General features: G+C 38.1%; 2 protein-coding genes across 24 annotated transcripts in view; one reads left to right on the top strand and one right to left on the bottom strand.

Annotated features, from left to right (window-relative positions):
• The window catches only part of SORCS2 (sortilin related VPS10 domain containing receptor 2), a 569,561-nt gene extending 553,440 nt beyond the window's left edge, over positions 1 to 16,121 (top strand). Inside the window, exons 24-28 of one of the 6 annotated variants that reach the window (XM_080373391.1) lie at positions 2,027 to 2,126; positions 3,624 to 3,726; positions 12,724 to 12,869; positions 15,033 to 15,094; positions 15,452 to 16,121. In XM_080373391.1, the coding sequence (XP_080229517.1) occupies positions 2,027 to 2,126; positions 3,624 to 3,726; positions 12,724 to 12,869; positions 15,033 to 15,094; positions 15,452 to 15,475 (435 nt within the window). In that variant the 3' untranslated portion in view covers positions 15,476 to 16,121. Of the gene's footprint in view, positions 1 to 2,026; positions 2,127 to 3,623; positions 3,727 to 12,723; positions 12,882 to 15,032; positions 15,113 to 15,451 lie in introns of all 6 variants that reach the window. The other 5 variants (XM_080373389.1, XM_080373390.1, XM_080373388.1 and 2 more) reach the window with 5 other exon arrangements.
• Positions 12,796 to 26,126, bottom strand: part of AFAP1 (actin filament associated protein 1) — a 140,420-nt gene continuing 127,089 nt past the window's right edge. For 10 of the 18 annotated variants that reach the window (XM_080373405.1, XM_080373394.1, XM_080373397.1 and 7 more), the window contains 2 exons: positions 15,505 to 24,402; positions 12,796 to 14,024 (listed from right to left, as the gene is read on the bottom strand). The gene's annotated coding sequence lies outside the window, so the exon portion shown is untranslated. The remainder of the gene's footprint in view (positions 14,025 to 15,504; positions 24,403 to 26,126) is intronic. The other 8 variants (XM_080373407.1, XM_080373408.1, XM_080373410.1 and 5 more) reach the window with 8 other exon arrangements.

Raw genomic sequence — 26,126 nt, 5'->3', positions numbered from 1 at the left:
TTCAAAAGTATTTAATTCTAATCATTGTCTCTAGAAGAAAGCTCAGTCGCTTAATTTATGCACATCTATTACATGTTTTATGTCAGGTGGGATGGGTTCAGTTGAAAGAGTCAATTAAAGTGCATTTGAACTACAGCCCAGAAAGTAGTGGCTCTGAGGAAGATTGGACTCTATCTAGACAAACTACTACATGAATAGTCCTAGCGAATTGCTTTGGCAAAACAGGCAAGTCAGATCTCCGGATGTATAAATAAGTGTGTAAGAGTTTGAATAGTGTCATTATTTTTATATTCTTATACCACGGTGCAGGAGCCATTGTGTTCACATGTTCAAATATTATCATTGGAAAGGACGTAGAGAAAGGAGACAGAAAATTCAAATACTGGTATAAGAACCTTAACTTAGAGAGTCTATAGAGGACATCCAAACACTGGATTAGTTTCTTTTAAAACAGTTGGAGAGGTGGCTTCACTATGCTCAATAAATACCTTGAGGCAGAAAATAACCCCTGTGAGTACTAAACCAGCCATCAGTCTAACAGTGAAATAAATAAGACAGAACCTTTGGCTGTATTCACATTAGATTAAAAAATGAAGTGTAGTTCATATAGTCTGTGGTGGGAACCCAGGGTGGGGAAATAACTAACTAACAAGTGTTAGTCACTTAAGCAAAAACTAGAGCAAATGTTGGGTTCTTAAAACTCCTGCCAGGAAAATATGACCTATCCAAAGTTATGGGGCTCAGTAATTGCATTTACTGGCTGAAAGTCAGATTAGCCTAAATTAGTGATCCCTTTTGCATTGTATACCATGAGTATGTGAATGAACCTGGTCTGACATAAGTATTTAGTGGTGCCAGCATCATTTCAGAGGCTGCTAATCAATACAGTTGTCATATCCAATCTCTTTTCAGATTTTGGGCAAGAAGATATATACTCAGGAGTTATCTGGAGTAATTGTGTTGTAAAATAACTGAGACTGTGCTCACACCACCCTTATGTTGAGTCATTCCCCCACAAAAAAATGTAATAGAGTCAGTGGAATAGCTACAGAAGTTAGATATTCCTCAACATGAGTGAGGATATTTGAATTTGAACTTTTGTATTGTCTCTGTCCGTAACATGACACAGACTACAAGGTTTTCTATTTATTAAACTGCAAAGGCTTGTCAAAGATGAGCTTTGTAATTAATAATATCATAAAAGGAGTTACTTGTGAAGTTGTCATGGGTATAAAGCATATTTCTAATTTGGCATCCTGTGGGAAGTTGTATCCTAAATCATAAGGCACAGAGTATAAAACTAGCTTTGATCTTTCAGAAAATTACCCACATTGAAGACACAAGCAAGTAGAAGGGCAAAAATTCAGACAATTTGTTATCTGGGGTTAGGATATGATGGTATATTTAATGGTTCTGCTCCATAAAAATGTGAGACCATATTTTACTATGCTCTATCCACTGAAGAAAAATAGGAGGAATCCTGATTTTTTCCACATGGATGGATGTATATGTTTCTACAGAGTATTGTTAAAAAGTAGGTATAAATGGAATCCATCCCAGAATAGGTAAGGAGGTAAGGTAAATTATGACATGCAGTTCATTATCAAATAGCGGTTACTTTTCATAGCAAGAAATTTAAAGTGACATTGCAGGTTTTCTTCTGATAGGTTAGAAGAATGTAGAGTTTTTAATATGGATTATGAGTTGTGTGAGTTATGACCCAGGTAAACCCAGCAGTGCGTGTAAATGACATGCTGTCTGTCACAAACTGGGTAAACATAAAGGCCCTGGTAAGCAAAAAGAAAGATTTGGCTATAAAGTTTTGACATTTTCAACTTTTATGGCTTGTAGAGTTTTGCACAATTTTTAAATACGGAATTTCTTTAAGATTTCAGCTCATCATTGAGAAATGCTTTCTGAGTTTCTCACCATTTACTGAACCAGAGGTTTTCCTTTTTAGAGCACTGAGTCTGTCAAAGTGGAACAGAGTGCGAGACGCCTGACATTCTCTCTGTTGTATTTTCAGAGAATAGCGGCTATAAAGCAGGCCTTGAATGCACACAACATCAGTTTCTTTCTGAGAGGAGGATACTGGGTCTTAGTGACTTTAGCTGACTCCGATTCAGGTAAATATATAAACAAAGTTCCCAAAAGACCACCCCTTGGGTGCCTGTTTGAGTTCTGATAAGGAGAAAAAATTTGTATCAGTATATATGTGTGCATATACACACATACATATATACTTACTTGGTACTTGTTACAAATAGATACACCCATAAACATATTGTGTATGTACATGCAAGTATGTAAATATCTATATACATACACGCACACATGTAGACATGTATATATTTTCATTTGGTACTTGTTAAGACTCACCACCAAATAACTATTTCTTATGCATTTCCATTTTGTCACACCTTATATTCTGTAACACAAGCTTCTTTTGTTTTCCTGTGTAACCATGACATTAAGTAAACACCTCTATTGTACAAAATAGTGCCTTGCAGGAAGAGCCAACCAAGCCTCAAAAAAAAAAAAAAAAATGTCTGGTGAACTAAAGGCACTTTGGTTGCACTAGCTGCTGAGAAAGCAGAGCTTCTTACCATCATATCGGCCATTAACTCTGCTGATATAACTCCATGGGTCTAGGCCATAATCTTGTATCTCTGATCTTCAAATCAACTAATGGGAAGCTTGTTGTAGGGTCTCCATATTGCTAATCCTGTCCTGAGATAAATTATGTTTTTTCTTTGTTTAAAACAAATGGAAATGCCTTTTTTTTTTTTTTTTTTTTTTTTTTTGCATGCATTTCCTGCATGCACTGTAGCTGGAACCTGGCTGAAGAGAGCATGTGTGCATACATGTGTGTATTTTGAACAGAGATACATTAAAATGAGGTTTGAACCAGAAAGTTCAACTTTGACTTGAACCTTGTATCAGAATGTACCATAATTTTTGTTTGTGTATCATCTCCCATAACATAGCCTTGTTTCTTATTTCAGTCTGTTGTGGGAGAACAGCTTAGCTGACCACAATCAATTTATGCAAATACTGGTGTGATATATCTCTCAGCTTTCTGTCAAAGACAAAGGTCTTTTATCTAGTTGCTAATAGAGAATTGTGCTACAGTCTCACTGTGGTACCCCATCTGCTTTAAAGGGCTAGCATTGGTTAGCAAGCACAAAAAGCTGGGATTGAAAGAAGCCCATGTTCATTTCAGCCTTTACCAATGTACGATCTTGATGAATTCATTTATTGTTCACAGCCTCAGTTTCTCCAGCTGTTAAATTAATACAGCTCTGGTTTTCAATGCATGTACTTAGGGTATGTGATAATTTCCTATGATAAATTTAGATTCCCACAAAAAAAACCCCACTGAGTATGCAAATAATTAAATATTCAGGGGTTTGGGGTTTGGGTTTGGGTTTTTTTTAATTGGTCCTCTGTCCTTCAGTCACAAGTCACCAATTAATTTCGTGTTGTTGCCTTTTTGAAGAGGCTACAGATGCAAAAAAAAAGATTACACAAATAACAACAAAAGTTTTTGTCCTGACAAACAGAAAAGAATAGACTGATCTGAAAGAGAACATGCTAAGATGTACTTTTATTTCATATTTCAGACTCTCAGAGGATTGGAGGAGGCAGTGGCTACTGGGCTATCGTGTTTCTCTTTGTTATCTCTCTAGTCGCGGTTGGGGCTTTCATCCTCTACAAGTTCAAAAGGCAAGTAAACCTTAATCAACAACATGCACATTTTAAGAATTAGATTTATCCAGATCAGAAAAACAAACCAGAGTTTGTTATTTGAAAAGGAGATTTCTTGAAGAATTGCAAAAAGTCCACCATTTGAAAATCGTGGGTTTTTTCTGAATTTTTCAGACATCAAGGTACTACACTGATGTTTGCTTTCACTCGTTGTGTTCCAAGGTAAATAGCAGCAATATGGGAACTATGAAGAGTTTGTTCAGCTTGTCTAAATAATATCATCAAGAAACAGAGCTGAGCGAAAATATTATTCCTGATTAATTCCTACCTCATTACTCCTAGCAGTTATGAATAAACTAAAGCTATTGGGATAAGGAGTGCATCTGCAATGCTGATTTGCTTAAAAAAATAGTTTTATCAAAACATGTAGTGCTCTGGAGTTTCTCTTTGCACACATTAGGTTTTAATTGCTGGGGCATTGCCATGTAGAATGACTGACAGAAATAGATTAGCATTAATTTGACAGTAGAGTGTGTTAAGGGGAGAACTAATTCTGGAAGTGGCCTTTATGTGAGACTTATTCTCAAAATTGACAAGGGATGATATGCCAGCCTTTGACAGTCCAATATATCTTTAGTCTGCAATTGATTATAATCAGAGCTACTAGGGTGCTGTGCAATATAAAGAATTTTGTTCTTGTCCACAGGTCTGTGTTAATATTGGCTATACTCTTGTTTTTTTGTTTCTCTGGGGCATTTAGAAGCTATTTGACTTGAGCACACTGGAAACAAGCCTTCATCATCATCAAATCCTGATATATTTGCTCAGTGAGGATTCCTATTGATTTGTTGCATTTTTTAAAGATTGATTTTTATTTGAAATTAACTTGTTTATAGAAATGGGTGTGGCACTGAGTCTGATTGCAATAAGGGTATGTAGAATTTAAGTAAGAGGTTTTTTAGATAAAGTGTTTTTAAATCAATTAAGAACCCCCCTTTTTTCCAAGAATCTCTTTATTTTCTCAGTGCAGCATGTATGTTTCTTAGAGCTCATAGTGGCTGATTTCTCTAAAGGACAAAGCACAGAATTCTGTATCAGCCTGTCTACAACTGAATAAAAATCCATTTCGCTATTTTAGATGCCTGCAGCAAGGAAAAGCATAAAAATGGTTGATGTGTTGTAATTATATTATTTCAGTAGCAATACATGGAGGATTTGCTGTTTGTAGTGTGGGATCATAAAACTTGCTTGTGGTATCTTTCCAAAGCTGTATGATTTATATCTTTTATTAGCTCTTAAATGAGAGCAATTAAATAACAGACACAATTACCGCATGGCAAAAGAAGTATAAAATATTCAAGAAAGGAATAAAAAAATTATTTTCCTTGAGTTCTTTCTAAAATGCCCATTGAACCATTGCTTTATAAATAGGGCTTTTATTAAGGAGGAAACTATAGTACAATTTGCAAATTGCGAGTTTTAATGTCTCTTACACTTCCATGTATAATTTGTGAAAATCATTTGCATTTAAATATTGTGGGGGTTTAATTTAGGTGAGATTGAGGAGAATTGTGAGATATATTCAGATGTTTCTCTGTAGCCTGAAAACTGCTGTTGGCATTGATGAATGACCGTGCAGTAGTGTTCAATTTTATTACCTTTCTTATCTGTTCCTGAGATTCTTGACAGAATTATTTTTAAATATTCCTGCTAAGCTTTTCCAAGATGAATTTTTTTTTTTCATTGTGTCCTTCATTTGCAATTTGGTCTTCAAAGAATATTGAGCAACTCATTGGTGCTACATTTGAAAAATCACTTTTTCCCTATGTGCTCCCTGTGAACTCCTCTCGCACCCAAATCTTTAATACCTTAAAAAAAGTCTTTCAAAGACAGCTGGTGAATCGCTGGATCCCCATGGAGTATTTACTTGCAAGTATAGTCCCTTTAATGTCAGTACAGTGAGTATGTAAGTTTACAAACTGGTCCACAGGGACTGAGGCTATGAAACTGAGTGTCCTTTATAGATATAAAGGTTGCAAGTTGTAATGAACAAAGGCAGCTTGTCAACATTATATACCTGTATATTAAAAATTAATTTGCTGGAAGAATGCTGTAGGCAACAAAAATTGTTCACTTTTAGGAGATAATTTCAGCAGAATAACACTTACTGGACCCTACGGTAACTCACACAACACATGGAAATATAAATTATTTCCACATACAAATTACAGACATGTATAAAGAGTTGAAATGTCAATACTGTCCATAATTTTTATGTATGATTCACAAAATTAAGGAGGAGGTGGAAGACATTTGATGGTGCTTTCCTTTCATTTATGTAAATTGACAGTCAGATACTCCCTTTGGAAAAGGGTTAAAACTCCTTTTTTCCCCAGGGCAGAGAAATGTTTATTAATCTTAGTTTTATCACTACTCTAATTGGGTCTATGTGACTTGCGGTTGCCATGCAAAAGATTGCATGAACGTGCCTTGGAATATTCTCTCTCTCTTTCTCTCTCTTCGCTGGCCCAAAGTTCTTTACTTAAGGGTAAGTTTGTTACCTCGTAAGATGCAAGATGGAAAAACTAGCTTGCAGATAACACAGTGACTGGATTGGCAGGGAGGTTAAGGATTCATATGTGAGAGCATTTCATCCACTTGCAACAAGCCAAGGCACTATTCAGGACCCGTGATGAAGAGTATAGAGAAAATAGTGGATTTCCCTGTAGACCATAGTACAGCTTTGATAGAAAATGGAGAAACCTGCTCAAACTGCCCAGGTTCTGAGCACCAAGGCCTCTTGTCCCCAAGCATGGTCCCTACCCTCCCTGCCTGAATTATTTCTGAAGTTCATATTGTAAGAGCTTGGGCCTTAATTTACACTAATTTTTGTCAGGCAGAATTGCGAGATGAAAGATGGTGTTGACCAGACACCAGGGACTAATCTAATACCTCTTTTTTATGAGTCTTTCAGGGCAATCAGGACAGCTATGATGAAACTTGCTGCTCCTGTTTAATTTCTCTTTTTTTGAAAACTGCAATACCCAGCACTAAAAATTGGTGTCCCTTGCAAGAAGTAAATCTCACAAAATGAGTTTGGGGAAGAGCAGTAATCTAAAAATAACAATCCTTCCTAAGAGTCTGTGTCAGATGCCTCATGCATAAAGCAAGAGTGTATTTTATCTAATTAAACAGGGGGGTAGGGGGAAAACAGAGGCAGATTCATATAGAGGTAGTGGGATTTTGGCTGATTAGTTATACACATAGTAAAAACCAGTGCTGTCTCATCACTCCTGAAGGAATGCCCATTAAAAAGAAAAGATTAAAATTGTTTAATTTCCCATTATGCTAATCAAAACTAGAATTGTAGGGTCTGCTAGATAATCAGAGCTGTCATGGCTGCTAGCTAATGGTTAGGTGACTATAGGTTACATCAGTTATGATATGCCCTAATCCCAAATATTTAAACGCTGGCTAGGAAAACTGCTGCCCTCTGTTCTTATATGCAGTAAAATTGCAAGTATTTATCACTTTGTGTTCCCCTGCCCCACCTCCCCACCTTATCTAATGGCCTGTTTGTGCATCCAGCCACTTCTCACCAGGAACATATACGCAAAAAGCTGATGCTGGAATCCCTGGAGCTCATGGAGCAACTCTTGGCCATCCTGGGAGTGGTTAGTGGCTTTAGGAAAATAAAAATAAAAAAAAAAAAAGTCTTGAGACTAGCAGGGTTTTGATACTTTGTGATCAGAGTAGGTAAGCAGTTCGGATTAGGTCTATTTTTACCCAGTAAAGAAAATAGTAAATTTAAAATTATAAATGCTGATGGTTTAAAAAAATAATTCTAGTCGTAATCCACAAACGAACAAAGATTGGTTTAGATCATTTGAGGAGGAAATTTTCAGCATGGCAGCAAGGAGAGAGAGATGATACCCCAGCTGTTAAATCTGACTGTGGCTGTGGCACAAGAGGCAATGCAGACAGTGAACATGGATGGTGGGCAAGCCGAGAATAATTTGCCTTTTCTTTGCTCTTACTTTCTGGGTAAGGAAATCACCAATCTGATGCCTCAAGCAAACAGTATGTTGCAATACTCGCTAGTATGCTTCAGTTGTTTAAGCATCCACATAAAATGGACTACAGCTGCTTCTTTTGACCAGCACAATATAAAGCAGTGGGAAAATATTTTTGAGAAATCAGGTCTATTTTTTAATGCAGAATATGGGACCTGTGTATATTTTTTCTATAACATATCATCTTTACTAAATTTTGTTCAGTAAAAACAGACTTCTTCCATTTCCTTTGAAATGATGTTTGTCTTTTTTGTGGGTTTCAAGTTTTGTGGGTTTCAAGTTGCCATCCAGAAAAGATTTCTTCATCCTTCCTATTGTATGGGGTCCTGGGCAACAGTGTAGAGAAGGCAAACAGCACTGTCTGCACTAAGCAAAGTGGAGGAAAGGAAAATTGTATTTTAGCTACATCAAAGCTGCCATGTAATCGTCATGTTACTAGTAGATCTGACATCATCCTTCTCTTATTTTTTTACTTCTGTACAAGAACAGGATATTACAGCTGCCAAACCAGAGCAAGTAGTTGGCTTTTCTGCTTTAGTATTTTACCTGGTTAATAGTACCAAACTCAATTATCTAAAGGAATGAAAATCTTAATCTTTTAATTTAGATGCAAACTACTATGAGTGCACTTAGAGCTGCGTATATTGTTTTCACAAATTGCCATTAATCTACTTCAGCCAAATTTATATCATTTTGTGTATTCCTTTTTTGCCCACTAATATCAAGTGCCACTTGAAATGAACCCCCTCCTGGGTCATTGCCACAGTCTGGAGCAGAACTGTGTTTTCTTTCTGCCTCATTGACTTACTATCTCATTTTCAGTCTCTGAAGAAAAGCTATCTTTTTTCCCCACCTTGCTTATACTACTTTTATGCTCCATGAGAGCAAGTATAGTCCCAATCCATGCCATTTAGTTATAAAAAAACAGGCACTAATTTAATGATCCATAATATTTCATAAAAACTTCCTCAGAAATCAAAGTAATAGTATGTAGGAAAGATTTCTGAAATGAAAGAGGCAAGTAAATCAGGAATGCCTTAAAGCACAAAGAAGTCAGTCATGTGAACATTAATCCAAATGTAATAAAGCCAACACCACAATAAAGTTATTTTATTTAATGGATTATTATTGTTGTTAGTTTTATTTAAGTTCCAAGAGAATGCTACATTATTCCATGTCCTTTTCCATGTGAATATGTTCCTATTTTTTATACTAAACAGAATCTTAATCAAGCCTCTGGAAAACGAATGAAGTTGCATAAAGGCCAATGAATATTGTCTCCACAAGGAAAGAACTGAAAGCCAAATAAACTTAAATGAGTGGGAATCAATATCTCATCCCCCTCCTGCTGTTCCTTACTGCTGAACATTTTAAAGTGCAAACAGTTTTGGGTATGAGCTGATTAGAATTTGTGAATACAGGGAGGAAAAAAAATGCTTTCTAGAATATCTTCTCAAAGATGTGGGACCTGGAGAGCTTGGTGAAAGCCATGTCCTGTGTTGTTTGTTAGTAGTTTTGTACAGACTTAAGTCTCCAGTTCATACTTTTATGGTCCTTAAAGCAGGCATGACTATTTCTTCTTCTTCATGATTGAAATAAAATGCTACAGAGAAAACAAAAGGAAATAAAAATGTAAACCATGGAGTGCTGCTCAGCAGAGGTAATTGTCTCCAGTGATGGATGTGAAGCACATGCATTTTGCAGCTGAAGAGTAAACCCCCAAAAGAAGCTATTGTATAACATTTTTCTCTGTTCTTAGACTTGCTTTCAATTTTCATATTGCTGATATAAATCTCCTGGGTCAAATTTCATGTCTTGTCACGTTTTCACAGTAGTCTTTTATGTAAAACCAAGCATTTCAGCTCTGCCAACTTCAAAGAGTTACATTGGATCAACATAAATTGCTTCCTTAAGAAGAGCAAAGCACATTATAGTACACAAAAGTTTTTCTCTGTATAATTAAGGGTAGCGGATTCCTTCCTGCATGTGAGAGCAGTTGAGCAGAGACTGGAAAGTTGCCAGAATCAGGCCCATCTTTAGTAAGGATTCAGTATCCACATCCTGTTTCATCCCACAGTGTGGTTGTCCCTTATAAACAGAACATCTGGCACATGTGTTAAAAATGCCTCTTGAAAAGACTTGGACTATCATTTTCTTCTGTCTAGTTGAGTCTCTTGTAAAACTGATCCAATATGAAGCACAGAGATCTCTATAATCTATAAAAGGTCAAATGCCTTCACCAGATCTGTAATATTCTCCTTCCTCCCATCCATACTCCATGTTACAATCTAAGATGCTTTCCTCTATAAGTGTGAGGAGCAAAGGAAAGTATGAAAGAGTCGCTGAGTACCTCAAATTTTTACTTTACAAAAGGGATCTGTACTTAGCAGGATTTGGCTCATGAGGTTTAAGTGAGTGAGAAATACAGCTTACGCCTTGTTTCTTTTTATGTGTAACCCATAAAGAAGTGCTCTTAACAGCAACACGTTTAATGGTTATTTGTGAACTTGTGAGGTTTCTTCATTCAGTAACCCCTTAATATGTTCAATAGAATGTGTTGTGATATTGGTGGTCTCTAACTAGTAAGTCCTGAGTTGAAGCCTCAGGATTCACACCAAAGGACATACCTTGTTGACCTGTTTTCAGCCAGGTCCTTCAGCCTGGGCAGACAACAGTTAGATTAGCAGCTCTGCTTACTTAATTTAACTGCAAAGGTTTGATGCATCATATGGGTTTGAGATGGATAACATTTTTATTATGTCAAAAATATTTTGATATTGCCATTGATGCTTCTGCAGTCTGTCAGAAATAGTTTTGAGAAGGTCCCCTAATTATTACAGAAACATATGTGCTTATCCTGCAGATGTGTTGCAAAGACATTCTTCTGGGTTTTATTTCCCTTAGGCATTTGACGGTGGACTGAAAGTAAGCAATTTGACAGGTTTGATGCAGGTCTGATTGAGAGGGATATTGTTTTCCACAATAAGGAAAATCAAAATTAGTTACCTAATGTAGTTTTGGTAATGAGAAATGTCCTTCCCCCTTTCAACATGTGTTTTTTCATCCAGTTAATGGGAGGAAAGTGATGCATAGCTTGGCTTTATATGTATGTTTGTGTTGGAGGAGCCCTTGGACCTGTTGAAGTGGTCATAATAGTACGGTGTCGCCCTTTGCATTTGCTTAGCCCTGTGCTTAATTTACTCCATGCTCACTGAGATACAGAAAAGAGCAAGCCAAATCAGACTTCTTTCTTTGTGCTGCTTATAAATAACGGGATAAAATACCTGATTTCTTTGTATATGTATATAATCTTGTGTGTGTGTGTGTATACATATACCTATACAGAGGTGTGTGTATGTACACATATAGGTGTCTAGGATGCATTTCATCTCTTGAGTAGTTCAAATTAGAGGGAGGAGATCCTCTTCAGTCATCTCTCATTGTTTAGCATTCTCTGTTTATTCTAATTACTTTGATGCATTGGAAGATGCTGTTCAAAATAGTGTGCTGCAGCCACTTTTATCTCAAACTGAGATGGTGACACCTGGTAAAGAACCTTTCTTCTGAAATGACACTAAAAGACAGGTCATCTTCAAAAGCCTAGAGAAAACAGAGCAACCTGTGTATTTATCCAGCTTTCAAACTGCTGCCAGAACACGGAGCAGAAGATGGTTGCTTTTGGAGAGATGCCTAAAAATCAGTGTCACTTTTTCTGTTTTCTCACTGCCTAAAGCAGCTCAGCAGAAACCACAGCTTAACCTCAGCAGTTCAACCCTGTTTTCTCTTTTCTTCTTGTTGTCTACCCATTGCAATAATCTGTGTTTAAGCACAGACTTTGACAGCCATGGTCTGCTGTCACGCTGATCAAGCTGTCAAGCTGTTTCTTGCAGTGTAGGAAATAGAGCTCACAACCTGCAACTCCCTAATCAGAAGTGTCTGCTTGGTGCCTAGGAAAGGCTGTTCTTATGTGCCCAGGCAGACTGCAGGTGAACGCAGCCACAGCAAAGGCTCTCAAGAAATGTTTAAACCAAAAATTCTGTTACAAAGTTAGAAGTCCCCGATTATTCCCTTTGATTTTACAAAGTCTAATTTAAGTTAATCTAGTTAAGAACTCCTTATCAATCCTAAGTCTTAAGCCTCCTGGTCTCAGCAATAGTGCTAATTGTTCATTAGAGCTGATAGAGCCATTTAATAACATGCTTTCTGTTCTTCTAGATTCAAATCATAATGAATGAATTAAATGCAATCTGCTATAGACAGTTTTGTCTAATTCAGCAGTTCCCCGTAGTCCTGGGTCAGGCTTTACACTGCCTCCTTCGCTGCTGCCTGCTTAACTTCATCAGCCTCCCCTGTCTCCTTATTTGCCCTTATTAATGTCTGTTTACCTCCTTACTTCTTACCCCTTGGTCCTGGTCTCTTGTTTCTTCATTCTCTGCTACCTTACCATTCCCTGTCTCCTGGATTTCTCCAGCTTCTTTCTCCTCAACCCTGATGGATATGAGAGTGTGATTTGATTTGATTTGAGTGTCAGCCCACCTCACCAGGGAGATGTGATGACGGTTGTGAGCCAGCTACATGTTTGTGAAGATATCTGGAACCAGAAATGAATGCCTACTGGGTCTTTTTATTGCTTGAGATCTTTAAATAGTTTTTCTGGTGTTTTAGTAATGGTTTGGGTTTTTTTTCAGTATTGTTCATTGTCTGTCAATCTTAGTCAGAAATTAATGCTTAATTACTACATTGGCATGAACATCGTGATAAGGCAGTTACATAAAACTGTGACTGAGTATAAGTTTAGGTTGTGAACACAAAATTAAGGAAGGGTGGGATTGGTGCTGGTTAGTGATTCTGGAACAACTTGCCCTGCTGGAGCTCTGCTCTGATGCCAGCATGTGCGTGACACAAACTCCATCACAAGACTTTTTCTCCTTGTCTGATTTAGGAAACTGCCAGGCAGAAATGTCTATGCCCAGATGCACAATGAAAAAGAGCAGGAAATGACAAGCCCTGTTAATCACAGTGAGGACACCCAGAACATCATCCAGGGTGAGGAGTTTATTGATGATGATCTGGACTCTCAAACACTAGGTAACGCAAGAGGTAACTTCATTTTCAGTTTATAATTTTTCATAAGTAATTAATTTTTAATTGATGGTTATTTTAATTTTAGCTTTTTTTCATTTTCTGCTCAGCTTCGGGTCGGGAAGAAGCAAACAGTACACCACTAACAGGATTATCTCAGTTATCTTCTTTTGGCTTGCTTGTGTACAGGCTAATGTACGGATGACATGCTATAAGGAGCACGAATACAGAGATAGCACAGTTTAATGCCAGGAGACTTACCTGGACAATTTTAGAGAGAAATTCTATTTAGTAGAACAGGATATAATAGGTAATAGTTGAAGTAACTCCATAATCCCCTGAATTAGTGGAAAATGGAGTTTAGGCCAGAAGGATTTGTAGAGTCAATGTTTCCATGATTTCAGCCACCGTGTTCTGTTAGCATTTAAAGTTTTCACAATCAGAAACATTAAATTTATTCCTGTATAAAATAAGTCTGCCCTAATTTAGCTGATAACTTTCTAGTTTTCATGGGTGGTCATAAGGAACCCATGAGGGAAACTTTCTGTGAATATCTCTCAGTGCAAATAATTTCAGTGTCAGGTGGAAATGTATATCCTGGCACCCTGTAGTTATTTTTAATGTAACATGGAGTGCTGATCTATAAAGTTCATTTCCTGTAAAATTTACCATTGTGTTCAGACTGCTTTCAGGTCACAGTCTGAAAAGTGTAGGGCAATGGAAAAAGCTCCTCGGTTCCACTTCTACATATTTTCTGAAAATAAATCAGATAACCCAATCCTTTGGGACTTGTAGCAGTAGATTCATGGTGTAAAAGGCAACTGTAATGTCTTCATGAACCCACGGAAGACGACGTGTTTTAGTTGCAGCAGTGGTAGCCCGGGGAAAGACAAACTTTGGCAGGAGAGATTTCTTTATCTTGGGTTTCACCTTTATCATTTGTTATCAATGTCTTTATTTTCATTTGCTGAACTGTGTGCTGCTTCTAGGTTCTTGGAGGTGTTAGCTTTGAGCACAAGGGAAGAATCCAGACTCCTGCTTTGCTTTGTGTATTTCTATCCTTTGTTTGACAATCTTTGTGTATGAGTGTTTTCATTCAGGTTTTGCAAGACGACCTTGATTGCACTCCTGACTTTACCGGAGTTATTTCCAAAAACAACCCTGGAAAAACAAAGTCTATGTTAAAATTGTTTGATCAACTCATCTCCAGGGTCTTTAGAAGAGAAGGCTGAATGCTAACAAAGTCCTTGCAGACATGCCTATTAAAGTGGAGCGTTCAAACACCTCTAGTAATATACAAAAGCATAACTTCTTTTAATGGTTGAAAATCCCTTATCGCCTATTTATATAAGGCAGCTTGGGATGCTGGAATAAAGAAATGCTACCCTGATTTGTAATGCGGTCAGAAATAATGTCCACTTGCCCTGCAGTCCTTACTCGGGGAGGGGGGGGGGGAGGGGAGGGGAGGAAATAATATAAAAATTCTTCTATCTGGGCAGAGCATTATTAGGGTCAAAAAGGGCAAGACCATGATGCTTTGATCTGAAACTTAAAAAAGACAGTTAGCAAATGCAGATCTCGAGGTGATTTGTGCTTCTGCTAGGTTGTCAAAACCAGCAGCATTTCCAGCAGAGCGTAAAGAGTTCATTTCTGTGGATCATAATCATTCATGTTTGTCAGCTACTGTACAGCTTCTAGACACAGGACTTTAAGACACAAAACTATACTTCTGCTTGCTGTACTCTTTTGTTACTTGCAATACTTTCCACTAGCTCCGGTATTGCTCAGTACTGCCAAGAAAACATTCCTGTTAATGGCAGTCCTCCCTTTTATCTGACTAGGGTATGAAACATGTTATAATCCCTGCTTTATATTAAATTCTGTTTTACAACATTATTTGCAGAAGGTTCCTATGCTATGGACATCCCTTCTAGTGCTGAGCTTTCTCCCTCCCTGTTGGGAGATGTCAGTAGCAGCCTCCGCTCCGTGCACAGCAGGGAGTTACGGGCCAGGGTTTCTGTTTGTTCTCTCTCTTCTCATAACTTTTGAATTTCCACAGTACAGTATTTCCAGACTCACCCATCCACTTTTTTTGTTTTCTATATATTTTATGTTGCCTACTTTATCGCAACCCCCACCTTGGGACTCCTCAACACCATTACCTTGCAGTGACTCCTTCTGGGAGAAGTGGCAACTTGAACAGCTACAGAGTTCCCCTATTGCTGATGCCGGTCAGTGTCCAGTCCCAGGTCAGTGGCATGTCGAATGGACGCCTCAGGTTCCATTCTCCTCCCTCACCTGCACCCCTCGAGACAACTACACCTTTTTAAGCCACAAAGAGAACCAACTTATGCTGTCACTGGGATAGAAACCCTAGGAATTCACCACAAATCCACCACCATGAGCAAAAGCTTTGTGTGAAAGTATGCTGTAGGTACATGGAGCTGTTGCACCAAACTTCACCTGACCTGTTGTTTGCTAAAGCCACTCTCTTTATGCGATTGACTTGTCCCTGCAATAAAAGGGGGATTTATTATGAAGTTCCTGAAATACACTAATGCTGGCCTTTTGTTTCTATTTTTTTGTAGGCAATCACTCAGGCGTGGTTTTGAGCATCAACTCCAGAGAGATGCACAGTTACCTGGTTAGCTGATATTTACAGCTGAACACAAAATCCGAAAGACTCTTCTCTGTATCATTTTATTTTTCCCTGGTGATGTCACAAAAATGAAAATATGGCTGTAAATGCTGGTGAAGAGGAGGTTGCTTATCAGTCCTGTGGAAAAAAACGTCCATCATCAGTTATCGAGGGAGAAGGATAATACGTCTTGTGTTCACTCTATGGCCTGGGAACTCGTTACTATTGAAACTCAAACTATAGCAAATCTGTAGCCCTAGGCACCTTCAATGCCACCTTATTTCTTTTCTGTATATGCTCTAGTTCTTTATGTTTATTTTTAGAAGGATTGACTGTAACTTTTTAATTATATTTTTAATTGAGGTATTCATCGGAAGGCTGGGACTCTTCAGCTTGAAAAGGTGATTTTTACACAAGTGACTAGACCAGAACAGTTGGTTGATCACGATGACATTTTTTTAGGAGGCTAAGTGTTTCTGTACTGGGAGAAGACTGAGTGAGGAGACAAATGCACTCCTAGTTGGTACAAGCTGTTAACTTAAACATGTGTGAGACAATCTAATTAATTTAGGCTTAGGACCTTCTGCGGATTAAAGGAAGTAAAATGTTTAATTAAGATATCTCATAATATAGGATAATGCTCTTGTAAGTATATCAAGTTCTGACAAACCATCAGCACCAGTATCTCCCCCAGTCCCACCCCACGTGAAAGAAAAACACCAGCCTGATGCTATTTCCAGACCAGGTGCCTTCACTTGCGGACAGTCATTTTTAGTTGCTCTCTTCTTGTCTCCTGAGCAAGCACCTCTAGGACGATGGCAGCTGCCGGATGAGTTATCCCATACAACCCCATGCTGGTGGCCTGTCTCTTTTTAAATATCCAGAGAGTGTAAATACCTCTTTTAATTTGCTTTCTTTGTAAGGTTATTTTTAAAAAATTTTAAATTTTACTATTAGGGCAGAGGTGCCGGGTAGGTCAGAGCTCTCCTCTGGGCAGGAATGGGTAGCGCACCGCCATCCCCTTCCCATCTACATCCTTCTTTGGTATTTTCCCTGACTGTTTGCCCTTGCAGACAGGTGTGGGCAAACTCTGACCTGACCTTTTCCACTCCAGTTGGTTTGACAATCCAGAGGTCCATGGGGAGGCTGGGCTGTGATGTAGGGGTTCATATTTCCTTTCCATCACCACAGAGTGTCACTCAGTCCCTAGCACTGTGGCCCCTATTTCTGCAGGGAGGGTGGTGGGGCTTCTGAAGGAGCTGCCAGGCTTGTGAGTCAGGTCAGAGTTTCCTAATTCCGACCTCTGCATCCCTTGGGAATGGTAGTGCAGTGAATCCACACCCCACTGGTCTTTTTCCTGTGGTTTATGGAGCCGTGCAGGAAATGGACTGTGGGGTGATGAGATTGAACATCTGGCACCCTATGTGTCACAGCTGCCTGGGATTAGGATGCTTCTCTCGGAACCCTATATAATCTCTTCACCTTTTGCCTTCAATAGAGAATAAATAGCTCTTTACTCACTGAATGTCATACTGATGCTAGCAGCAAGCTCACACACCAGCTTGTTTACGAAGGATACGGATAGCTAACTACATCTTTCTGAATAAACAAACAAACAAAAAAAAATGAATGCTGGTAAACCAGAAAAGAACTGTCTTAAAATTATCATATGCATTGGAGTCATTTTTTTGTGTAGCTGTGAATATCCTAGAGCATATTGTCATCAAGTGCAAAGGACCAGGATGTAACAATTCAGTGTAGTACTGTAGGCTCTCACAAACCCCACAGGTTGTATGTGTAAAGCACAAGAAAATCTGGATTATAATCTTACTGTAAGGAACTAGACGGAAAAGTTGAAGTGAAGATTCTGAAAAGTGCTTGCAAACTGCTCAGGAAAATAATTTCAAAAATTGTTCTAAAACTTCTGCCTATTTAGTTGTAGAGTGCCATGCAAACTGATTTATGGAGAAGCAATGCTCTAGCTGACTGTTTTATGCCAGACTGTGTAGAAATCCAAGGTGTTACCCATACCTGAGTCTGAGTTTCTTGAAGAGAAGGGCAGGTTCAAAACGTGCTGTGCATTGGAAACTCTTGGGATTGTTGCACCAGAGGCTTTCCCTCCTCACCAGCTCGTTATGCTTTTTCTAGTGGAAATAAGCTGGAGCAGAGAATAAAATAGTATTGCAAACAGCCTGCTTGTTCCTTTGAAATAAATCTGAAGTGGGTTATTTGTATAGGGCAGGTGAGTGGCCTCACATACAAGGGATGAGATGGAAGTTCTAGCCTGGGGTTGTTCTCCCATGGTTTGTCGGACTGGCAAAGGACACTGTTGGAACTAGGTCACACATCTAATTTATGCTTTAACAGCTACTTTTGTACATTTAATACAGGGTGATTTGTGTCTGATAACGGGAGTCTTTTGGAACACTGTAGCATATTTAATGAATACTTAGCACAATATAGTGCCTGTAATAATGTTTTTCAATGCTTATTAATTTGATTCATGCAGCACTCCTGTGAGGTTGGTTTGTCATGTCTTAAAAACACTGTTTTCTAAAGAGATGTCAGTAACTGTATTAATAATACCCAGCAGATAATAAAGGAAGCCTTTGATTCCCTGGTAAGAACTTTAAAATGAATTATTTTAAAACTCAGAAAATACCATTACCATTTTTCCGTTCATGGTGTCTTGGTTTATCTTTAAATGAAAAGTCTTACTAGAGCTAGGTTTCAAATCTCTTGAACTATGTCCATGAAGTCTTAACATTTTATCCTTTATATGTATCTAATCCTGATACAAGTGTATACAGGAACATGGAGTTGTTTCTATGCACAAAAGCTAGCCACAGATGCATGCACAAATGCGTGCAATATTTGTATGTATTCCAGTTAAATTTGTTAGTGAGAAAGGGTGATTTGATAGCTAAGAAACAGAAGATGGCTGTCAGGTACCTGGATTTTGTACCCAGACTCTGGGCATGTTACTTAACCTTTATGTGCCTCAGTTTCCCCACCTGTAAAATGGGGCTGATCGTAATTACCTCACAGGAGTATTGTGAGGCTAAATTAATTACTGTTTGTTCAGGATTAACAGCATGAAATAATTTTTTGAGCATAAATTATTAATAGTTTTCCTTTCTTTTACTTGTAATTATGGCTGTTTTTAACGGTAGTCTGCTGAAATCAGCTGCAATTGTGTATAAATGTAAAAAATGCGTAATCCAAAAAATGAGGCGCATCACTGTTTAAAAAAAAAAAAAAAAAGAAAAGGTAATTTTATTTTAAAAATGTTCTTTGAACATATTGTTGTATGGTAGCATTGCAACATTACCTGTGAATTTGCTGTTACACACTAGTATCTTAAACTTATTTTTCTGCAGCCTTATAATAATGGGTACAGTGATACTTATCAACATTGATATTGAGCTATACTGTAACCAACAAAACTGGTGGTGCATTACCCTCATTTACATCTTTTGGCCTTCTTAAACTCTGATGCATTTGCGATTTCAAAACCACCCTGTACTTTTCAGAGTGCTCCAAGCAGTACTGATTTGAAGCATTCTAACAGAGCCATCAAGACTTACAGCTGTTATCTTTGCTTTCCCTTTTGATATGGAATGTTTTATATGGCTCTGGATTAGTCCATCCGTTAAAAGTGCTCAGAAATGCTCAGATATTCAGGGAAAATCCACACACAGTGTCAATTAATTTCTCAAAAATAAAAGCAATATAAATCATTGTATGTTTTTATACCCTGTAGAAGAGGGTGGTGGAAATGGCTGTGAGGAAATAGAAGGTACCAGCCTAAGGCAAGACATTATTATTATCTCAAATTCACATGCAATTTCTTTGAACTCTTTTAGAATATTCTCATTGAATTATATCCTTCTTGATGAGTTTTCTGCTTTCAATGTGTACTCAGTGTAAAGAAGAGTAAAGTGTTTGTTCCTATAAAGTAGATGATTTGTTACACTATTTTCCTCTGGACAGACAGAGACAAATCAGCACTTTGCCATTAGTAGTTCCTAGTGCAAAGCAGACTTCATCTGACATGATCATGATGGTTAGCTGTTTAAGGACCAATGAGACATCCCTGTGGTGGGAATACTCGACTGCTGTATGCTGTCTCTTTAAAAGAGGTCAATAGAATGGAACCGCAGTGGTATCCATCCTCCTCACACAAATACATGCTCAAAGAAATGTGAGGGGGTTTCAATATTTTTAAGAAATGAAATACATGTGTGTGTTTACAGTATCTTTTTGATGATGAACCAGTGGTTCTGATAAGCTTTGAATTTCTAGTGTTACTTCAGGTCGAATACAATGTTGCTAAGTTGATAGAATCGAAGACAATTTCAGTTGTAGATTTTTCCTCTGTTTTCTATAAAACAATGTTTTAAAATTTTTCATTAATGAGACCTTGGGGGAAAAGAGACACTAAAATTTTTATTTCATTGCACAATCCCTGACAGTTGGAGTTGTTATGGTGTATTGATTGATACCGCTGTATTGTTTCCAGCTTCATTTTTATTTCAGATGTGCAGAAAGGTGCACATTTCTCTCAAAGTATTGGCTTTCCACCAGGAAGAAATGTATAAGCGTTTACCTTTATAAATACTGATTTTTGAGGTGCAAAAGTTTGTTGTCTCTTCTAAGTCCATCCAAACAGCTGCTTCCTGGCTCATTTTCCCTGTTCTAGTCTCAACTGCACATTGCTTCTACAACTTACTTTAAGAGAGTGACATATAGCCTAATCCTACTAGTCTGAGAAAGTCTTTCTAAAAATTACATTAGAATAGCATTTAATTGCCTAGAAGTTGTTACAGGATCTGCTCAGACCATTTTCATAATGTTGAGTCTATATTTTCATGTTCTTTATTTCCTTTCAGTATTTCAGAATTAGCCCTCTCGGTGCCATTTAAATGTGTGTTTATTCCTGTCATGGATATATATGTAATGTTTTTCACTTATTTTCAGACTATAATTGTCAAAGTGATGAATTCAGAAATAACTCAGACCCCCAGTTAGCTTTTGCAATTAAAAGCCTAACCCTGCAGTCTTTGGGAAATGCCAAGCTGTGCACTCTTTAATTTTTTAATCTTCTTTCCTAAGTCAAACCTTCTACCCGATTGATCACCTTGGCAGATTTTCCTCCAATTCTTATTGTAACCTCAAGCTGGAGGGATTGCAGAACAGTTTCTCACTGTCGACAAGGACTAGAACAGCTCATTTCCCAAATCTGAATGGGAATGTGTATGGACAAAGTTTTTATTTTTCCTTTGTTTTCAGGTATGTTGCATAGAGCAGAGAGGATTATACATACCACGAGGGAAATAAGGACCTGAATGGTACTTCAGGTTGGTGTGAAGACTTAAGAATGCATTCCTTTTAAAGTTTTGCTATTTGGGCTTTCTCCCCTTGAAATTGATGCATACAACCGGTTAGTTTCATGATTTATAATATGTGAGATCTCATTTTTTTAAGTCCTCAGTCCTGGTCTTTTTCCTCCTGTTAAATGGAGTAGCAAATTACTAAAAATATGAATTGTGGAGCCATGTATGACTGAATGAAGGATTTTCATTCTTTTTGTCTCTTCCTTTTATTCCTTACATGAAGCTTTTCAGAATTACTATTGTCAGCTAGTTTATGTGCTGGTAGCTGAGATGATCTCCTGGAAGACATTATCTAAGACAAGAAACAATGGAAGGCTTAGAAATACGTACTCTGAAGTACAACAAGACAGCTATGTGAACAAAATCCTTATCAAAGAGCTGATATGGTTTGTATTAAAATACTTTATTTTAATAGTATCCCTAAAAATACATGTTCTTAAATTGCATAGTCTTTGTCTTGCTCTTCTTCCAGATTGATTTTCTTTTAGCGGTGACATTTACTAGCCCTGAAAAAAGTGTATTCTTTTCCTTACACAAGTAATTCTGTTTAAAATTATTTCCTTGCAACACTTGAAAGCATTACAGAAACTTGAGGTTTATTGATCTGACTTGATTTCTGAGTTTCTGTAGAATGTGTACTGCAACACTGAATTGTTGCAGTACAGCGGACATGAAGTTGTGTTGGGCAGCAATAATGACATGCAGCAGTACATGGCGCTACTTAAATAATATGTCTTTGTTGCACATACTTTTAATGGTAGAACGAGTGTATTAATCACCAGGAAAGCCAGGCATTCCAAATAACTTTCTTAGCATGTCTTGTATTTCTATGTTATTTGTTGCTAATTTTAGCCAGCTGTTGATGCTTATATTTAGTTCTTACTGACAGTGTCTGTTCTTGCAGATCAAAGGGCAAGAATTGGCTTGTTCTCTTTTTTTAAAAAAAGAATTAATTCACGCCGTTTGCTTATTAATTAAAACATCTTAAAAAGGAAATCTTTCTGAAATGGTAAAAGAGATGCATTTTAATGAGAACAGCTCATATAGGAAAACAGCAGACTTGTATCTACATGGGTTTTGAGACATGTTATGGATCATGAATAGGCAGGACTATGTAGAAGAAGTGTACACCCCAAACATAAGTAACATGCATGTAGGCAGACTGGAAACGATTAAACTAGTTTAAAGGAGAGTATTTTAATAGACCACTTATATGTCCCAGATTCACAGAAGGGCACTTAGGTGGTTAAGATTACAGAACATCATAACAAACATAGGAAGATGCCCAATTCACTGGCTCCATTTGCTTGTAAATACACTCCTCTCTTTAGGGTGTTAATCTTTTGAGATGCTAAACTCTTCAGAGAAGTGACCTGCATTATTTAATGTTTCCAACTTTTTGCTAAGTAATTGGTGACACTTTACAGAAAAAAATGTCTGAATTTCCATTATCTTCTGTTTCTTCTAGTTCCTTTCTCTCTCCATTTTTGTCATTTCATTCTTTTTCATTATTGCTGCTGTTTGTTGCTCTGCCTTGCCTGCCTCCTCCTCCTGATGACAGCTCTCTACAGTCCGCTTTTTTCTTCCATTGCCTTTTATTTTGCTTTATGTTCTGTTTCTGTCTATGTTTTTGTTTAGATATGCACCCTACTGTGTCCTGAGTGATAAGAAGAATCAGGATCTCTTCCCCACCCTTGCCTTTCCTCTGAGCTGTGCTGTACTCTCTGGGCTGATGTAGTTCCCCTATGCTTTGTCTCACTGCAATCCATCCTTCCTGTTTCCCATTTTTGGTTCTTTTAATCCTTTCGCTTTGAATTTTGGCTCTCATTTTCTGTAAATCTTTCTGGGACTCTCTTTTTGCCTTTCCAGGACTCCTCTCAGCTGTTTGTCCCAGAAGGCACATACTTCTAGTCTGAGATGTGGATGAGTGTTGTACTCTCTGGAAGGATAACTAGCATTTTCCTCTCTCATCCGTGATTATATTGACCCTACTGCAGGTCTGTAGTGGAAAACGTATATTTAATTGACAGACAGCTATACCCATTATCTCCCAAATGCCTCCTCCTCCCTCATTTTGGGTTACAGGGATAAGACATGATGTTTGCATGAGTTACCTGGAGCACAGCAAGGACTGACTTGCTTTGCCAGCCCATCTGTCTAGCAGGTACAGAATTGCAGCAGGGATGGGCAAAAACAGCTTGCCAGACCATTGGGCTGCATTTGTATTTCAAGATGGGAAACAGTGAGGCCAAGCTAGTACACAGCCTTTTAGGTAAATTGTCTTCACCTGAAGCTGAAGAATAGGCGAGGTAAAGAAGGGTCCATTGCTAAGAGAGAAGCAGGAGCAGGGATCATTCCTCCTGGGAGTAACTTGACTTGTCAGGTTTGTGGGACAGCTCTGTATGCAACATTTTCTAGAGGCTGAGGCAAATAGCTTGCTTTCAAGTTCCATAAAATACAAGTTTAAGCAAAGTCAGCAGATAGGTTTGGCAGAATCTTCTTGTTGGAGGAGCTTGGAGAATTTGATGAGAATAAGATAATTGAAAAGCTCAGTGTTACCTTTAAAAGGTAGAGGCTGTGTTAGAGAGGGAGTGTGTGAGAGAGAGATGCAGGAGGGATGGGAGCAGAAGACTGAACAGGACAAGGAAAAGCAGGGAGATAGTGTTGCCAGTGTGTATTATTTTGCCACAAATTGTTGATTCTTGTTTTGCTTGAGCATTAGAACTTAAATTTGTAATGGCAACTATTTTCAGTTTTGTTGGCTGCGTAGAGACTTTAAACCATGAGTCTAAACTCATGCAGCACCAGGAACATGCAAAATTATCAGCATTTCTACCTGTCATTTCAGAGGGATTTGACTCACAGCAACATCCCACTTGAGGTGCATGGAAAAGAGGTTGCTTCCCAGGAGCCAGGATACACGTATGCACACTCTAGAGGTAGCTGCAGTGTAGGTTTACTTCCAAGATGATTGTAGGGCATTGGCTAATGGTGTTCCTTGTTAGCACAGCACTGAGCTGGGAGGCAAGGGAGAATTGTCTTACAGGGTCTGTGATTTGGATTTATACTGCTTAAATGTAATTTGCTAGAATCCCTTTATGAGCAGTAATTTTACAGTGTTTAGAGAGGATGAATGGAGTTGGTATAGTATTCCTGCAGGTAAACACCTGCCACAGGAGCTTGCTGAACATGTGACTAGACATTTTAATTTCCAAATGGAGAGTTCCTCCATTTCATATACACACCAGGCGTTTCAGTACAGCTCCTTTTTTTATTTGTCACTGACAAGCTATGATTTATTTCCTCATGGGTGTAAGACATGGGCTGTGCTTGCTGCAATGCAGAAGGCTCTGGAGGGAAAACATAATCAGATGGAGAAGTATACTTGAATTCTCCCTTCTTGATCCCAGTCTCTTCTGAGTTGCTTTTCTCTGATTGTGGTTCTGTCAGTAAGATGGGTTGATGTTAAAAGGGGATTAACTCATTTCTATCCTCTTTTGTGTGGCTGAGAAAAAAACCAAGAAAAAATTAGCAGAGGAATAGCAGATTGGAAGAGGTGGAAAACTTGATCAGCTGGCAGGGCGCTTTGAGAAGCATCCACTTTTGTGCTTTACTTACCACTTATTTTTACAAATATGTACAGCTACTGTGATTTATCTTTCTACTAACCATAGATATGTTTCTTTGGAAAAGGGGAGGTGGTTCTAAAGACTATCACCCTAGTGCATTGCAAATGTGGTTTTAGAGACATCAGCTATCACCCTTCCTCACCTAAATGAAATTATCATAGTATCATTGCTCTGTATTTATGAAGCTGCATTAGGAATATCAATTCACCCTGGATTAAGTGTTGGAGGAAGATTTGGAGAGAGAATGTGAGTTGGAATAGGAGAATTTTCCATTTTAAGAGTAAAGGATGACTACTGGCATGTTTACAGTGTATCTGTGGCTGTTTCAGCACAAGTGGGTCCAAAATCTCTCGTTTCAGACTCAGACAGATAAATCATATTGATTTAGCTGGCATTACCCATGTGAACAAAAGGAGAAAACGTTGGTATAAACCAAGCCCTAATCATATTTTTTGGCTAATTAGATCTACAGCTCTTGGTAAAGATAGGAAAGCCAATAAAATAAAAACTAGACTTAACATACTTCTTGTGAAGATTCACAAAGAATTTCTCAGTAGCCTGTTGTTCATGTGGAACATTATTTATTTGGCATCGCAGGGACAAATTCTAGCCTAATTTATGACCATGCAGTTCCATGGAGTTTGTCAGTTCAGCTCTGTCAGTTCCAGTGTTACGGAAGAAAGGTGCTCATCCACAGTGCATTTGAAATGCCGCTGCAGGCTAAAATCAGTTGTCATCTCGCTGCATCTGTACTCACACAGGTGACCAGCTGATTTTCACCTGTAGTTCTTATTCCCGTGGTTAGCAGGAGAGTACTTCGGACAGATGTAAGCTAATTACAGCCAAGGCAGAACTTAGTTTTTAGGCTACTTGCAACTGCTTTTCCAGAACGAGCAAATGCTTAACACTGAGACTCTAACTGGATTTCTGACAAAGGGGCCCTTCCAATCAATGTAAAGGCTCTCAGCGGTCATTGGTATGCTATAGTCCATACCTTTAACATACATGACTACGCAGTCCTCTCCTTCTGCCTTTGCACACTCTAGTATTTGTGAAAACAGTACATGCCTTTTCCTAATTTTGTTTCAGGAGACCTTGACTTTGAGCAGGTTTCTTTGTATACAGTATCAGGGCTCAAGGGAAGAATGAAATTAATCCGTAACTGGTGCATTGTCGTACATGGGGAGAAATGTTATTTGTATATTTTTGTAAATATGTAACATTTAATGGCAGTTTTGTAGTGACGTGCTGGTTTTGAGGAAAAAAAAACCCAAACAAATATATGTTTGAATATGCTTAATGTAACACTTAACTGTGATTCAATTGCACAATTAATAGCTTAATCAAAAGTCTTGTGCAATATGTAGTGCACACACATAACCAAGTATCTGTTAGTGATCCACAACCAAGTTTTTGGCAACTTTTAATGATGGTGATGAACTGTGCAGTACAGATTATCACGATCTCTTTCAGCTTCCAAACATGTAGCAGGCAAACTACTGTATACGTACCTGTGTACTCCACTGCATCCAAAGGTATGCATTTGTCCTGAGAACCTGCACTACAGGTTTTTCTTTAATAAAATTTGGTTCTAAACTAT

This window comes from Falco punctatus (genome assembly GCF_963210335.1).
Source record: "Falco punctatus genome assembly, chromosome: 1".
Taxonomy (NCBI): Eukaryota; Metazoa; Chordata; class Aves; order Falconiformes; family Falconidae; genus Falco; species Falco punctatus.
Note: the sequence above shows the minus strand (reverse complement) of the source record. Positions and strands in the feature narration are given on the sequence as shown.